The 16,901-nt window shown below is 37.2% G+C and overlaps 1 protein-coding gene across 2 annotated transcripts in view; it reads left to right on the top strand.

Annotated features, from left to right (window-relative positions):
• The first annotated feature begins 2,024 nt into the window (after nucleotides 1-2,024).
• The window catches only part of SDHAF3 (succinate dehydrogenase complex assembly factor 3), a 66,512-nt gene continuing 51,635 nt past the window's right edge, over nucleotides 2,025-16,901 (top strand). Inside the window, exon 1 of one of the 2 annotated variants that reach the window (XM_054563867.1) lies at nucleotides 2,025-2,247. In XM_054563867.1, coding sequence (XP_054419842.1) covers nucleotides 2,116-2,247 — 132 coding nt within the window. In that variant the 5' untranslated portion in view covers nucleotides 2,025-2,115. Of the gene's footprint in view, nucleotides 2,290-16,901 lie in introns of both variants that reach the window. The other variant, XM_054563866.1, reaches the window with a different exon arrangement.

Genomic DNA, 16,901 nt, shown 5'->3' with positions numbered 1-16,901 from the left:
CTTCAAGGCTTAACCACGACACTATGTCTTGGCTTCTCTCTCACCTATTATTTGCCATTTTTGAGCATTGGTTGCCCAGTTCTCTGTGGGCCTTTTCTCTTCCTTTGGGCTGAATTACTTCTTTTATTGTTACTTTTTAATTAATTCATTGGAAGGATGTTTTTTCCACATTTTTATAAGAGGTTTGGTTCTAAAAGAAGTATTTATTATACATGTACTTGAACCCCAAAGGAAACCAGAAAAAAGTAAACTGGAACAAGAAATTAATTTTCAATTTACAGGGATATTAAGAGATGAAGTATGGTTAGCAAAAATTTCCTGAAGTAAATAACCACATTGCCATTTAGTCCTTGCCATTAATGTGGTTTGTCACAATACCAAATTAAATTCATTTTTAAAAATGTACTGTGTTCTTTTAAATAAATATTTTTCCTAAATTTAAGCAAAATGAAAAAGCTCATTCAAAGTAATAAATATTAGAGTGCTTACTATTTGTAAGGCACAGTGGTGGGCCCTGAATAGGATAATAAAATGCTTAAGTCCCTGCCCTTGGCAGCAGGGTATGTGTCTTTGTTTTTTAAAAAGTTTGCACAGGCAAGAGTCTGGGGTCTGGCAGAGAACCTTACAAATCATCACCAACAGGTCATGAGTTGCTTGACACCTTTAAAATCACAAAATCCCTGCCTTCATGGAATTTTTATTCTAAAGTCATGGGTGCGGGCGTAGGGGACAGATAATAAGCAAATAAGTAAAATATACAAGTGTTATAGAGAAAAAGTAGGGGTGGGTTAGCGAGTTCTTGTCATGCTGATGTTTCAATTTCAAATGCACTTGCCAGGGAGAGTATCCCTGGAGGGGGCTTGAAATAATGAGCGGAGTGAAATAAAGGTGTTAGCCAAGAAGATATATGTGGCAGAGCATCCCAAGCAGAGGGAACAGCTAGTACCAAGGCCCTCATTTGGGACCGTGTCTGGGCTGTTCAAAGATGAACCAGGAAGCAGCAGAAGGCCAGTGTGGCTTGAACTGGTCAACTAGGGACAAAGCCCTAGGAGAAAATTTAGAAAGCCAAGAAGTGGAGAGACTTTGGGTTTTACTCTTTTAAGAAACCACTGGAGGATTTTGTTGAGTAGAGGACTGACATCTGATTTACAGTTTAGGTCCTTAATGACTGAAGTTGGTCATGGCCAGAAGCAGGAACACAAGAAGCCACCACAATATCCAGTTAACGAGAGGCAATTGTGGTGGAGGACGTGATGAGAAATGGTTGAATTCCGCACATATTTTGTTGATGGAGCCGTCAGGATTTGCTGAAGATCCAAAGGTGTGACAGGAAAGGACTAGGCCACATTGCTGTCAGCTCTGAAAACTGGCCACGCTCTCGGCATCACTTTTGCAAAAGGTGGAGATTGGTAAATGTCTTGATTCTACCTATTCACCTCAGATTATTTAATCAGACTCTCCAGCCTCGTGGCCCTGGAAACAATGCTTTTAAAATGCTTTCTCGGTATTTTTCTGCAGCTCATTTGACTTGAGCTAACAAAACTGGTTTAGGGCTCACTTGGATTACATGAAAGAGGCCATGCCTTCAGGAGACAAATTAGAAACACAACACTGTGCAACGCATGTGGGTTGGTAGGCTCGTGGATGAGAGATTAATCCCATTCCGATCCCTCTTGCAGAACGCAGGCACACTATAAGAAGCCTTAAGTGGGTCGAGCTAAGCATGGAAGGCTTCCTGGAGGAGACTCATTTCGAGGAAGGATTTCTCAGGCCTTTATCAGGAGAGAAGGACAGAAAATGAAAGTAAAAGATGATGGGTGTGACTGTGGGTTGGCAGCCAGCCCACGCCAGTCCTCTCGTTGGAGCCCTCTCTGACCCAGACGCAGCTGTTCAGCAATTGCAGCGCTGACATCACTCCACCCAGACAGTGACCGGCCCATTTTCCGCCTGCCACCGCAGCTCTGGTTTCCGGATGGTCCTGATTTGAGAGCGGACCAAACCGGATGAAGGTCGCACGCCCTCTTCCGTCCGTGTTCAGGTTCACTAGAATCCAGCGTGGAGGTGGCCCGCACCGTCCCTTTGCGCAGGCGCGGTCTGTGGTCCACGCGCGGCGCTATGCCGGCCACGCATGTCTCGCGTGTCCGGGCCTTGTATCGGCGCATCTTGCTGCTGCATCGGGTTCTGCCCCCAGACCTTAAAGCCCTTGGCGACCAGTACGTGAAGGACGAATTTAGGAGACATAAGACGGTTGGTTCTGATGAGGCCCGGCGTTTCTTGCAGGAATGGGAGGCAAGTGACTGCCCCCTTTTTTCCGCCCTACACCCTTGGGGGTCCCTCAGAGGTGTCCCGGTTTGTCCCTGTGAGAAAACAATTGTCCCGGCTGGTTTTCCCGGGTCCCACGCCAGCAGCAACGTGTTCCATATAAATTAACACAAAGCTGTCCAAACAGTACTTCCCAAAGTTACAGCCAGAGCCCGTCTGTTTCTCCCACGGGTTCCTCACTGGAGCAGATCCCGTTACACCAGCGTCTGCACTTCAACTGTTTGAGCTTCTGCCCGCGCCAGGCTCTGGAGAGGTGAGGATGGGATAAATCACCGCCAGGTGCTCAAAGAGCTTATGCCCCCCTCCAGTGCCTTGGACGGAGCAAGCGCCTATTAATAAACTGATGGTTTTCTCATTACCTCCAACTTTTCAGACTTAGAGGTTTGTTTCCATAATTACTATTTTTAAGACTTAAGTGCTCTTTGTTGGGTCTTAATAATGTTCTCAGTTGACTGATACAGAAATCAGTTAAGCCTGGGGGACTACCAACGTTGAAAGAGAAAAATGCTGGTCAGTTTAAATCAGTTGGTTCCTCCTGAGTCTCAAGTCACATTACTTTGTTACCTTGTTCTGCATCATTGACTAAATTTAAAGCAGACACGTGTATTAGGGATTAGCCCTTTGGCTACCCCCACCCTCTTTTGAGTGGAGGAAAAAGATATTCAGAATATTATGTTTTGTGGGGTTGGGGGCCCTGCAGGATTGCACCTAGTTCTGATTTGTAAATATCAAGAAATGAATGGAACTGGAGATGAGAGCAACATCTCACTCCTATGAAAGCTTGAAACAGTGTTTGTATAAAAACAGAAGTAAGCGATTCTTCAGCCTAAAATGTTGATGGCTGAAAGGATGGCTGAAGTCTGTTGTTGAAGATCATAAAGTTCAGGGTGAACACAAAACCTTGTCACTGAAGCCCAGAATTCTTGATTGTAGAATCACTGAAGCTTACAAGAGGGACATTTAGGACAAGAGTGAAATCTAGAACTTTCATAAATATCATGTGTATTAGATGTATTGGGTTGGCCAAAATGTCCATTTTTTTTTCCTGTAAAATAGGAGACACATTTTTCATCTTTGCCAATAACTTTATTGATTTGGATATTTTGAGTATGTTGGCTATCTCCCATGTGGTATAACATTGATTGTTCTCAATTAATATCTCAATTTGAGTGCTATCAACTTCAACTGGTCTACCAGAACGTGGAGGACCATCCAGCAAGAAATCTGCAGCATGAAACTGCAAACCACTTTTGACATGTTCGATGAATCATAGCATCTTCTCCATACACTGCACAAATCTTTTTTTGTGTTCTAGTTGTGTTTTTACCTTTCTTGAACTAATAAAACATAATATTCTGAAAATCTTGCTTATTTTTCATCTCCAATATTAAAATGGCTGCACAAAAATTCTCCAGTTTTGATAAGTTTTTTTTAAGTGCATGCTTATATGACAGCTGTAATTACACAGTTTAACAGAATTGTTTCAAATAGAGGTAAAGACAAGGAAGCGCTATTAGAGCCATCTTATGGGGAAAAAACCAAATGAACTTTCTGGCCAACCCAATAATTAGTCTGCCTGGAGCCAGGGAATTTGAATATTTTAAAATGAAGACTAGTACCTTTTAATATGGTAACTTGGTCTTGGAGTCAGAAGAACTGGATTCAAATTCAGGTTCTTACATTTATTAAATATTACATCACCTAATTTTTCTTATCTGTGAAATAACAGTGTTTAAAATATGTACCTTTAAATTTTTGTATGTAAATATATTTAAAAGCACTCGGTAAATTGTTAATTGCAATGAAACTATACGATATTAAGATGTTTAAGTCACATCTTTTAAGCCTGGTCAGTTTGTAGCAGGACAGGAAGGAGTGTCTAGTTCTGTGTTGGAAAGAAGTAAAGAAAGGCACTTTGAGAGGCCCTGAAGTATAAGAACTTGGAAGCTTTTAAGGGAAAGAATTGGAACTCATTGTAAAATGATAATAGGCTGGAAGAAACAGAGGACACTGAAAAAAAAACCGTAAATAAAAAGTGTGTTGCTCAACCTAGAAGGCTTGGTATTAGGAATTCAGCTTTTGGTTTTTGGGTGTTGTTTTTTTTTCCTTAACTCTCTCAAAATAGTTTTAGACTTACGGAAGTTACAAAGACAGTGCTGAGTTCCTATACATTCCTACACTCAGCTTCCCCTTACATTAACATTTTGTATAACTGATGATCAAAACTAAGAAATTAACATCGCTACAGTACTGTTAATTACAGCCTTGATTCACATTTTGTCTGTATTTCCACTAATGCTCTTATGTGTTCCAGGATCCAACCCAGGATCATACATTGTACAATATTTAGCCATCCTGTCTTCTTAACTTCCTCTGGTCTATCACAGTTTCTCAGTTTCTTCTTATCTTTAATGTCTTTAACACTATTTTGAAGAGTATTGGTTAGTTATTTTGTAGACTGTCTCCATTTGGATTTGTCTGATGTGTTCTCTTGATTAGACTGGTGTTACGAATTGTTGGGAAGGATATGATGAGGGCAGTGTGCCCTCCTCAGTATATCATGTCAGAGGGCACATGATATCAGTGACATTATTACTGGTGATGTAAACCATGGTCACTTGGTTAAGGTGATATCAGCAAGGTCTCTCCACTATGAAGTTACTCTTTTCCCTTTTGAAATTAACACATATTTGGGGGTAGATACTCTGAGTCTGTTCAGATACCCTGTTTCTCCTTAAACTTTTCCAACTAATTTTAGCATTCATTGATGGATCTTGCCATTGTGTTACAATGGTGACTTTGTCTTCTTATATTCCTTCTGAATTTATTAGTTGGAAATGTTTCTGTAGGGAAGCATTGTTTCTTCTTTCCTGTTATTGACCTAGCATTTTTACTTGTTTTTTGGTATGAAGAAAAGTGTGACCCATGGGGTTAGGGCCTTGGACTTCATTACCTAGCAACTGAGTAAAGACAAGTTTAAACGCAATGATCTCTTTGGTTAAAATAATAATTCTTGCAGTTGAAAAGCAACTCAGTCTAAGCCTGGGAATTACGAGAGGTAGGGTGGATATTCTACCAAGAGAATCTGTTTCTTTTTTCCAAGGGTGAGGACTGGAGAAGACTCCAGTGACTTGGAGGGGAGAAAAACCTGGCAGTGATACCGGAAAGTGATATCCCTTGTTCGGCCTTCTAAGTCATTTTTCCCCATGTGTTCTTCAGAACATCCAATTTATGATTGTTGTACTTGATGCTACTGGTTATGACATGGATTTCTATTGTTTTTGGGAAATGATGATTGCACACTTGGTATATGTTATCTGAGTATTATAGGCTTGATACTTATGTTTATATCAAGTTAATTGAGAGGGACACAATGATTAAAAACTTGGTACCCTTATGTGAGTTACAGTCAAGCCTGATGTTTATTTTTTTTAAATTATTTTAAAATATATTTTATTATATTATTACTCTTGTCCCAATTCCCCTCCTTGGCCCTCTCCACCCAGTACCCCCATCCCCTCCGGCAATCCCCCTCCTTTAGTTCATGTCCATGGGTCATGCATATAAGTTCTTTGGCTACTCCATTTCTATACTGTTCTTAACATTCCCCTGTCTATTCTATATCTACCAATTTGTACTTCTTAATCTTGCACCTTTTCCCCCGTTTTCTCCCTTTCCCTTCCAGATGATCTCCGTATCTGTCATTCTGTTTCTGTTCTGTTGTTTGTTTAGTTTGCTTTTTAGATTCAGTTGTTGATAGTTCTGAATTTATTGTCATTTTAATGTTCGTAGTTTTGGTCTTCTTTTTCTTAAATAGGTCCCTTTACCAATTCATACAACAATGGGTGATGATGAACTCCTTTAGCTTTACCTTGTCGGGGAAGCACTTTATCTGCCCATCGATTCTAAATGATAGCTTTGCTGGATAGAGTAACCTAGGTTGTAGGTCCTTGCTTTTCATCACTTGAAGAACATCTTGCCAGTCCCTTCTAGCCTGCAAAATTTCTTTTGAGAAATCAGCTGACAATCTTATGGGAACTCGTTTGTAGGTAACTATGCTTTATTCTTGCTGCTTATAAGATTCTGTTTATCTTTAACCTTTGATACTTTATTATTTTTTTCACTATTTTTAAATCTTTAAATTTATTTATTTTCCTTTACTGGAGCTACATTTTTTCTTAGTTTGTTCCTGTAGTACTGTTAAGTGGTAGATAGATATTTAGAAGCATTTCTCCAACTTACCATATTTGTTGCTGACATACTTTTATTAAATATTTATTTTCCCTACAATTCAATGACTTTTAGGATATTCACAGATTTGAGCAATCATTACTACAACTTTAGAACATTTTCATTACCCGCAAAGAAATCTTGTATCTCTTAACCATCATCTCCCCAATTTCCATATACCTCCCAGCCCTAAGTAACGAGTAATTAAATTTCTTTCTTTTGGATTTGCTTATTCAGGACATTTCATATATATGAAATCATATATTATGTGGTTTTTTATATCTAGTTTCTTTTTGCAGTTCCTCAAATAGTTAAATGTAGACTAACCATATGATCTATCAATTCCAGTGCTAGGTATATAACCAAGAGAAGTGAAAACATATGTCCAAATAGAAAATGTATATTTGAATGTTTACAAAAAATGTTCATTATAGTTAAAAGGTTGAAATAACATAAATGTTCATCAATGAATGGAGAAATAAACTGTGAAATATATATATTTCAGCCATAAAAAGGAATGAAGTACTGATACATACTGGAAGTTGGATGGACCTCAAAAACAATATAAGTGAAAGAAGTCAAACACAAAGGGCCACATGTTGTATAATTCTTATATAAAATATCCAGAATAAGCCAATCTATAGAAACAGAAAGCAGATTAGTGCTTGCCAGGGGTGAGGGTGGTGGGGAGGGGGAGTTCTTGAGTAAAGAGTGTACTTCTGGGATAAATAAAAGCTTTTCAAATTAGAGAGAGATGGTGGTCATACAACATTGTAGAGTGCATTAAATGTCACTTAATTTTGCACTTTAGAATGGTTAATTGTATACTATGAATTTCATCTCAAATTTTTTTTAAATGTTACTATATTTTGGGAACTAATCTGACAGTTCCTCAAAAGATTAAACAGAATTATCATATGACCCAGAAATTTCCCTGTTAAGTATATACACAAAAAAAATTGAAAACTTATTTTCATGCAAAAACTTCTGCACAAATTGCAGCATTATTGATAGTAACCAAAAAGTAAGAGAAAAACAAATGTATACCAACTTGGTATATCTGTACAATGGAATATTATTCAGCAAAAATAGAAACATTGAAAATATTAACCTTTGACATTTTAATTAAGATATGTCTTGGTATGGTCCTCTTTGTGTCCATCTTGTTTGGGACTCTGTGCTTCTTGGACTTGTGTGTCTATTTCCTTCACTTAAGTAGGGAAGTTTTCTTTCATTATTGTTTCAAATAAGTTTTCATTTCTTTTTCTTCTCCTTCAGGCACAACTGTGATTCAAACGTTGGTACATTTGAATTATCCCAGAGGCTCCTTACCCTATCTTTGTTTTTGGGGGGGTTCTTTTTCTTCTTACTGTTCTGATTGAATTTTTTCTTCTTTATTTTCCAGATCATAGATTTGATTCTCTGCTTCATCCACTCCTCTGTTGATTCCCTGTTAAATTTTTCTTTATTTCACTTAGTATAAACTTCATTTTTGCTTGGGTCTTTTCTATGCTGTCGAAGTACCCGATGGTTCTTTGAGCATCCTATTAACCAGTGTTTTGAACTCTGCAGCTGATAGATTGCGTATCTCCATTTTGTTTAGTTCTTTTTCTGCAGTTTTGTTCTGTTCTTTCATCTGGGCCATATTTCTTTGTCTCGTCATTTTGGCAGCCTCCCTGTGTTTGTTTCTATGTATTAGGTAGCACTTCTTTGACTCCCTATCTTAGTAGTGTGGCCTATTGTAGAAAAGTGCACTGGTAAGTTGGATGGAGTGGAGCCTTAGGTAATCGCCAGGGCAGGGCAACCTGTGTGAACCAGGTTGATGGATCCTCTGATATGGTTTTGCCTGCTCTGTGGCTCTGTGTAGGGGAAAACCCAGAAAAGGGACAATTACTGCTACCTGGCCTCTGGAGTTTTGACCAGGAAGAAGCTGTCTCTTGGCACTTGCCTTGATGCCTGGCTCTTTAGTTTCTCCCCATATGCCACTGTGTCCTTGCAGCCACTGCCCAGTGCTGGAGCTAAGAGGGAGTGAGCCTGCATAATTCCTAAGTCTGTCACAGGCCATTTAAGGGAGATTCCTGAGATCCTGCAGTTTCTTCTACCACCCCAACCCCCACTAGTTTTTATAGCCAGAAGTTATAGGGACTTATCTTCCTGGCAGTGGGACCCTGGGCTGGGTGGTCTGGTGTGGGACTGGGATCCCTTGCTCCTGAGGTATCCCTCCTGATCTTTGTCCACCACACGTGTGTGTGGGATCCCCGGCTCTGTGTCTCTGCCCCTCCTAACTGTCTGGATGAATGTGGCTTCTTTAATTTCTTGTTTGTTGAACTTCCATTCAGCTCAATTTCTGATGATTCTGGGTGATAGTTTTGTATTTTAGTTGTAATTTTTGTTGTACTTGGGCAAGGAGGTGAGCCTTGTTTACCTATGCCTCCACCTTGATGTTTATATTTATATCATGCTAGTTGAGAGTGACACAATTGTGAACTTCCCTATGTGGAGTTTGGTCTCTGGGATTCTTTCACACACTTCTCAGCCTGCATATGAATTGATTGGATTCCGAATTTGTTTTACTTAAAGGACAAAGTTGGGTACCACTGGAGAAAAGGAAGGGGAAGGATTGAGAACATCAGAGGCCTCAGTATTAGAAGGAGGGTTTCTGTTCTCTTCATTTGTGATCACAGATAACTGTGGCAAATATTAAAGGGAATTCAGCTGGGGAAGTTTCTGTTCAAGGACCAGTTGGTGTAGATAGGAGGAAATTATTTCATTTTATCTTTAGGATAAAAATGTAAATGCATAGTCCAGGCTGGTGTGGTTCAATGGATTGAGTGCGGGCCTGCGAACGAAAGGGTTGGCGGTTGAATTCCCAGTCAGGGCACATGCCTGGTTTTCTGGCCAGGTCCCCAGCAGGGGGCGTGCAAGATGCAACCACACATGGATGTTTCTCTCCCTTTCTTTTTCCCTCCTTTCCCCTTTGTCTAAAAAATAAAATCTTTTAAAAAATGTAAATGCATATTTACAGAGTAAATATTGATTTTATATAATTCCTTACCATAGGAGAAAGATTATAAATTCAGGATGAGATGTTGGGAATCTTTTAGGGAGAATGTTGATAACTGGTTGGTAAAATATCCATTGCAGTCTTACTCTCAAGTCTTTTAAGAGGCAACTATTAGAGGCTGAATTGGAGCTTGGTAGCTCAGCGGTCTTACTTATGGAATTTTAAAAGTTTAACTATGGTCAGTTTTGTGGTATAGCTGATTTAGGTAATGCTTTCCATTTTTCCTTCTGTGTCTACCCATTGTGGAGAGAACTTCTCACCACTTATTTTCTGGGAAATCAGAATAAGCACTGAAAATTAAGTAGCAAGTAAAATATATTTGTGATAGAATGTGAGATACAGAGTAAAAAACAGTGAGCTCTAAAGATACCCTGTGTGTTTATTTTTCCTTTTCTGTCCTACTTGTTTATGCCCATTGCTTTCTTAAGTGGTTTCTGTTATTTTTCTTAAGTAGCTGCTTTGCTCTATGTATTTTGGGGGATGTTATAGCAGAAGTTCTGTTTCTAGGAAAAGCAGAAGGCTTAAACACTCTATGAAGAGTTATTCATCACTTATTATGCCAGGTAAAGTGCTAGGCATGTGGGACACAAAAGTCAATAATAACTGTGTTTTATTTTCATAGTGTCCAAAATATAGTAGAATATAAATCCACAATTATAATGTAGTATGAAAAGGTGTCTGTTAAATACGATGGGAACAAGGAGAGAGTGGCGGAAGTTGAAGGCCATATACGATGTCAGAGCTGAGTCTTGAGCAAGTCAGAGATGCTTGAAAGTGTCATGAAAACAACTTTACAGAAAGAGAGAATAATATGTGCAGAGGTATTAAAGCAAGAAACAGTATAATTTTTCCCCCCAGAATCTGCGGTGATGTGTTTGGAACTTAGTATACTATATGGGAGATTAGGAAAAGATAAAGCTATAGAGAGGTAGCAAGAGACAAGATATTCTGCTAAGGATTAAGTTTTTATTTTGAATCATTGAAAGATTTTAAGCAGTGGTGGAAATGATTCAAATTATATTCTAGAAAGATCACTTTAGCAGCAATATAAAGGAATGATTGAAAAATGCGCCAGACCGAAGGTAAGAACAGTTAGGACAGATGTAGTAATCCAAAATATCTTTGTGCCTGAACCAAAACAGAGAGGTTGAGAATGGAAGGTATAGATTTATTTAGGTGTTATCCTTTTTTAAGGTAGAATAGGACTTGACTTGGTGACAGATAAAGAATTAGTGAAGGGAAGAAATAGAATGGATAACTCTCAGGTTTTAGAACATGATACCAATAACCAGAATAGGCATATAGGGGGAGCAGATGGAGGAATGAGTTCAGTGTGGTACATTTTATACTAAAAATTGTGGTGGGGCAGTCAAGTGGAGATGTTCTGAGCTATGTATTGGTCTGATACTCAGGAGACAGACTGTGGCTGGAGACTTGGAATTCCTTATCTGTAGTTGGTGGTCCAAAGGTGTGGATGAAAGTGCCAGCTGGGTATAGTACCGGGGAAGGTGGTTAAAGATTGTAGTATATGAGACGCTGGAACTGTTCTGTTATCTCCTTCCGTATTTAGTTGTTCATAAGTACTTCTGCAAAGGAGCATACTTTTTTCCTTCTTTGATTATGTTTAGTTCTTTAGATTAGTGTGATAGTTTAGATCTTGTAACATTTGTCTTTTTGTTTTATTTTGTCGTATTTGTTTTAGAGAGGAGGAAGTGCTTCAGACTTAATGTAACCATCTATTTGTGACTCACATGGGACATCTTTTTCTTATTTATGACTTTGAAGTGGATCATCAGATAAAAAATGTATGATTAAGTTGCATGTCACCTATATTTAGAGTCTTTTTTAACTTGGTATAATTAGGGTTGGATGGGTATTTTGCAGTTTTTATAATTGTATGCCTCTCTTACCTAATTTGGGGACCTCATTTTGTTGCTTTTTAACATCCTGATTTGGAGTTAGTATTTTAGTTTGGGGGGAGAAAAGGAATGAATTACCTCTTTGTTCAGTAGATGGATTGTGTGTGGGGGATATCTCTACCAAGTATGAGTGAGTCATCTGGAGACCTCTCACTTGTACTGTTTATTCTGCGTGTTGTTCAATGTAGTATTTTTGTGATAGTTTATTGAATGGTGATGTGTCACACATGTATGTTTTCCACATTAAGCTTTACCTTTTAAAAATTTTAGTAATATTGTGGTCCTTTACCAATGGTTGAAAAGGGATAAAGCAGAGGATATGAAATAGGGTATACTTGGAACATACAATGTTCCTTTTCTTTCCCCACTTCTGAAACATTTGGATTTTCAGTGAAACTTTCAAGACATTTTTATTTAGGAACATTGAACTTTTATTGGTGTCATGAGATGTGTTTTAATAATGATTATGTATAAAGTAACTGAAGGCTTTTTAAAAAATCATCAATACTTGATCAATATTGCATATGTTATTGACTTTATAACTATGGTGCTGGAACCTAGAGGTATGTTCTTTTTGTTTAAATGATTTACAATTTATTGGGTTTTACAGATTTAAAATAATGGTAATAGCATAACAATATCAATATACTAGTGAATATGGTTCTAAAACAGATCTGTATGTGTGTATAGGGGGGTGTGTATGTATGTATACACAACATGTCTTAAAATTTTCAAGTAAGTTTTTGTACATATTTTAAGATAAAGGATTATATGTGCATAATGTAATTTTACTGCTTTTCCTTACTATTTTATGAAATAAATATATTTTATGGTTGCATATAAAGAATAATGGTCTGAAATTTTACATAGGGAGAATTAGAATTGACTGAAAGGGAGCTTCACATTACTTTAGTAAACTTATTTTTTAGTTAATGCACTAAACTTTTTTTAAAAAAGAGGTCTGTTCAGAAGGTATCCAGCCATGTAATATGAAAAATAGAAATATTTACTGAAGAAGATGTAAGAAACATTGTACATTCAACTATGATGCCTCAGTCTCTTTCAAAGTAGGCACCTTGCAACCTCACACAGTTCTCCCAGTTGATATCAGCTGCCCCATCATATTTTCTTGAGTCACATCAGTGGTCTGAAATCTTCTCATTCAAAGGTGATTTTAGTTTTGAAAAAAGCCAGAAGTCGCAGGGCAACAAATCTGGGCTCTAATGGGGGCTGGGTGATTTGATGTTTCCCAAAAACACTCTGCACAAGATGCAATGCATGAGCAGGCGCCTTGTCACGATAAACTGCCAGTCACCAGTTGCCCATAACTGCAGCCTTCTGAATCATTCAGTTTACACAGGGGAATTTTCAAGTTTAACGCAAAATTTGATGCAGGTTCATTGCTCTACTCATTCAGTCATTTTGAATGTGACAGCCTCAACTCAGTGGTGTCTACTGCCCCCACTGACTAGTACAGTGAAGTTGTCATTGTTCACACATGTGCATTCCAGTCCACTCTCCTTGGCTACCAGGTTACAGCGATGTTGCGTAAACCATTCTTATTAGTAAAGGCTGAACTTTTTCCAGACAGACCTTGTATTTTTAAAAAATATTTTATTTATTCATTTTGGAGATAGAGGGAGGGAGGGAGGGAAACATCTGTGTGAGAAAGAAACATTTATTGGTTGCCTCTTGCACACACCCCGTCCGGGGACAGAACCCACAATCCAAGCATGTGCTGGGAATCTAATCAGCAGTCTTTTGCTTTGTGGGATGACACCTAACCAACTGAGCCACACTGGTCAGGGCAAAAGTAATATAGTCTCTCTCTTTTTAAGATTTTATTTATTTATTTTTAGAGAGGGGAAGGGAGGGAGAGAAGCGTCAATGTGTGGTTTCCTTTTGGGCGCCCCCTCCTGGGGACCTGGCCCACAACCCAGGCATGTGCCCTGACTGGGCATTGAACCAGCAACCCTTTGGTTTGCAGTCCAGCACTCAATCCACTGAGCCACTCCAGCCAGGGCAATATATTCTTTCTTAATTTATCTCTTCTGGGGACATTTAAAATTTTATTTTGGTCTCTTTCACATTTCAGATATCTTGTGAATTTTGTCATCCTTCCCTATTTACAAGTAAAGCAATGAGAACTGACTGAGAACTCTGTATATAGGTAGGTTTGCTGATTAGAAAATTACTTAATAGAGTTACAGAATTTCAATTAATCTTCTTTAGATTTGCTTTTCACTTCTGATTTTCTTACCTACCTGGTGTTTGTGTTCACTTGGTTCTTGGCAGTTTTGGCTTTATCTCCAGCTGTATTCTCTGTTTTGTATCCTAAACTGTGGCTTCCTTTTTATGAGCTCTTTTGTTATATTCTTCATTCATTTTGAAAAAGTTGTTGCAATTTCTTGGCTGTTAATGGCTCCTCCATTCTTGTTCTCTTAATTATTGTGTTACTCCTTTAACAAATTTCTTCAGTATCAATTCAGTGGGATTTTGGAAGGGAGAGGAAGCAAGTTCCTGTGATTTCCCCAGTCCACCATCTTGGGCTGGAAAACTGCAGTTAAGAATGAAAAAACTAAGGCCTATAAAAATAAAATGACTTGTTTTGTATCACACAGCTAGATAGACAAATATCTTGTGCTTTTACCACATGAAAATCTAATTAAAGTTTTGTAAATTAGTGTTTCCTAAAGCTATTAAGCTTTTGCAGTGTAAAATGATTATGGATGTTTTTTTCTTTGAAATTTGCTTGTTTGCTTGCTACAGTTTATTTGTATATTTGTTTTTTTCCTCCATTTAAAAACTTTTTTCCTAGGGGAAAGGAAAGCTTCTTAATCAAGTTTTTATTTTCTACACCTCTAGCATAATAGATGTTTAAGTCATGGTTTATTTTTATATTTATTATCACAAAATGCTAATTGCCACACATTTCTCTCTCAAAGATTTTTTTCAATAATAAAATAAGAATGGAAGTTCCTGCGATGTAACTGTTCAGGCACATATGTTTTCTATGTAATTTTTGAAAGGCTTCTTTGGGCTTCAGTTGTCTCAGTAGGGGAAATGATATTTTACCCTTGAAATTAGGGATGGACCAGAATGTTCTCTTCTACCTCCAAAATGGAATTTTATTAGAAGATGAGTTAAAACTATATCAAATGGCTTAGCCTACTTTGCACTTTTCATTGGTCCTGCTGATTTTTCTCTAATATTTTCTGTTAGTGTTAAGGTTATGTGTTATTATAACAATAGAATGGTAATAAATTACAGAATATTTTATTTGTCTTTGTAATAGTTATAATTGACAAATTTTTTTATTCTCTGAATTAAAAAATAGCTAAAATAAAAAGGCAGATAATATATTTGGGATTAATATAACATGTGATAGTGTTAGTATAAAAAAGCCTTATTTTGCTTGGATAGGGAAAATATTAATAGCTGTAATATATGAGCAAAATGACCTCTCAGAAAGGTCATTCAGTGATTTATGTACAAAGCTGTGAATTGCTGTTGTGCATATATACGGTAATAGTGAAAAATTTAAAGCAGTGTAGGTGTCCAATGATGGAAGAAGAATGAAATTATAACCTAGCCATATGATGGGTGGGTTAGTATGCAGCTATCAGAAATGGTGTTTCAGAAGAATTCATGAGGTGGAAAACGGCTCTAGATACACATAAATGTAAACAGTGTTTATCTTTGGGTGATAGGATTAAGGATGTCATTTTCTCCCTTGTACCTCAAATTTTGCATATGCTTTGCAAAGATCATATGTTACTTTAGTAATTATAAGAAAGCCAACGGATGTTATTTATAAAATGCAATTGGAAATACTAAATGTTTTGGTTACCAGTCTGTGTCACAAAGCACCTGAGTCAGACACATTCAGTGAGTCAAATACTAGTACTTTACAAATATATTTTTTAATTCTGCTCTTTAAATTTTGTAGGTTAGACTTAAACGTCTTCATGTTTAATAAATTATGTCAGCTATATGTATTACATGATTTCTTGCTGAATTTTATAAAGGAAATGAAAAAACTTCAAAATGAGTAGACTTATATTCAATACTGTAAATGGCCACTGAAATAAGACAAGAAAAGCAATCAGAGGCATCCAGATTGGAAAGAGAGAAATAAAACTGTTTTTATTCTTAAACAATATGATTATCTATGTAGAAAATCTGATGGAATCTACAAAAAAATCTGTAATTAGTAGGTCAGTTTAGCAAGATTGTATATATGATACATGACCAATAAATAAAACTGTATTTATTTAACTGTATTTTTGTGTACTCATAATGAAAACTTGGAAATTAAATGTTAAAAATACCACTTACCATAAAAAAAAAATGAAATACTTAGGGACAATTCTGACAATGGCTATATAAACCTATACATTGAAAACTGTAAAGTATTGCTGAAAACATGTGTAGACTCTAAATTAACCTTTAGTTACTCTAACCACTAGAAGACATACTTAGAATTTTTAGGGCTGTAAACTGAAATCAGACAAGAATCATCTGCGTCATCCATCTGGTATAGTATTAAGTCTTCTTTTGAGTAACATGAAGAATCTTCTCATGTTTAATTTCTTAATGGGCATACTTAAATACTATTCATTGATTCTCCAAAACTTAATTTGATGAAAATTAATTGCTACTTAATAATTGTTATTCTGTTGTATTTTAATTTTTCATCTTTTTCTAAGTATGGTGGATGGTTGCATGAAGGCTGATAGGGAGATAGGATTGGGAGGGGAGGTTGGTTAGCCGTTGCTTTGTCTTTTGGCAGGTCAGTCAGAGAGGATGGAAGATGGTAAACAGTCTCCCTTGGTGGCTTGAAAATTAGTAGGCTCAGGAAAGAAATTCTAGGTAAGTATGTGCCACTCCGGATTGTGATTATATGCCCTGGTAATTGATCTTGTAGGTCTGGAATTAGACTTTACCAATACCCAGAGACAATTAGATACTGGCAATCAGATTCACAGTAAATTTGTATAATAATATTAAAGTATGAACTGAGATCCTGATTTCCTTATTTCTCTGGGTGGGGGACAGGAGGCTGGAGAGGAGAGCTTTCTTTTTCCTGGAGTCAGAATATTTACATTTAGATCCAGAGAACTCTCTTTCATATGCCTCAAAATTCAGAAATTTTTAAATTTCAGAAAGGTAGTAAGGCATATTACTGCATTTTAAGAAACACCCAGTGGAATCTGGGGTGGTATGCCCTGTAATAAAATACATTAATATTTCTTCAGTAAAACATTTGATTCTTCATATTAAGTACAGTAAATAAAGGCTTCATGTCTATTTTAGGTCGGGAATTGCTGCCAGATAAGTTCTGAAAGAGCTTTTGTTTTTTTTGA

The sequence above is a fragment of the Pteronotus mesoamericanus genome, unplaced genomic scaffold (assembly GCF_021234165.1).
Source record: "Pteronotus mesoamericanus isolate MK-2021 breed Mesoamerican mustached bat unplaced genomic scaffold, CSHL_Meso_final scaffold_85, whole genome shotgun sequence".
In the NCBI taxonomy this organism is placed as follows: domain Eukaryota; kingdom Metazoa; phylum Chordata; class Mammalia; order Chiroptera; family Mormoopidae; genus Pteronotus; species Pteronotus mesoamericanus.
The sequence above is the reverse complement of the archived record's forward strand: the minus strand, read 5'-3'. Positions and strand labels throughout refer to the sequence as shown.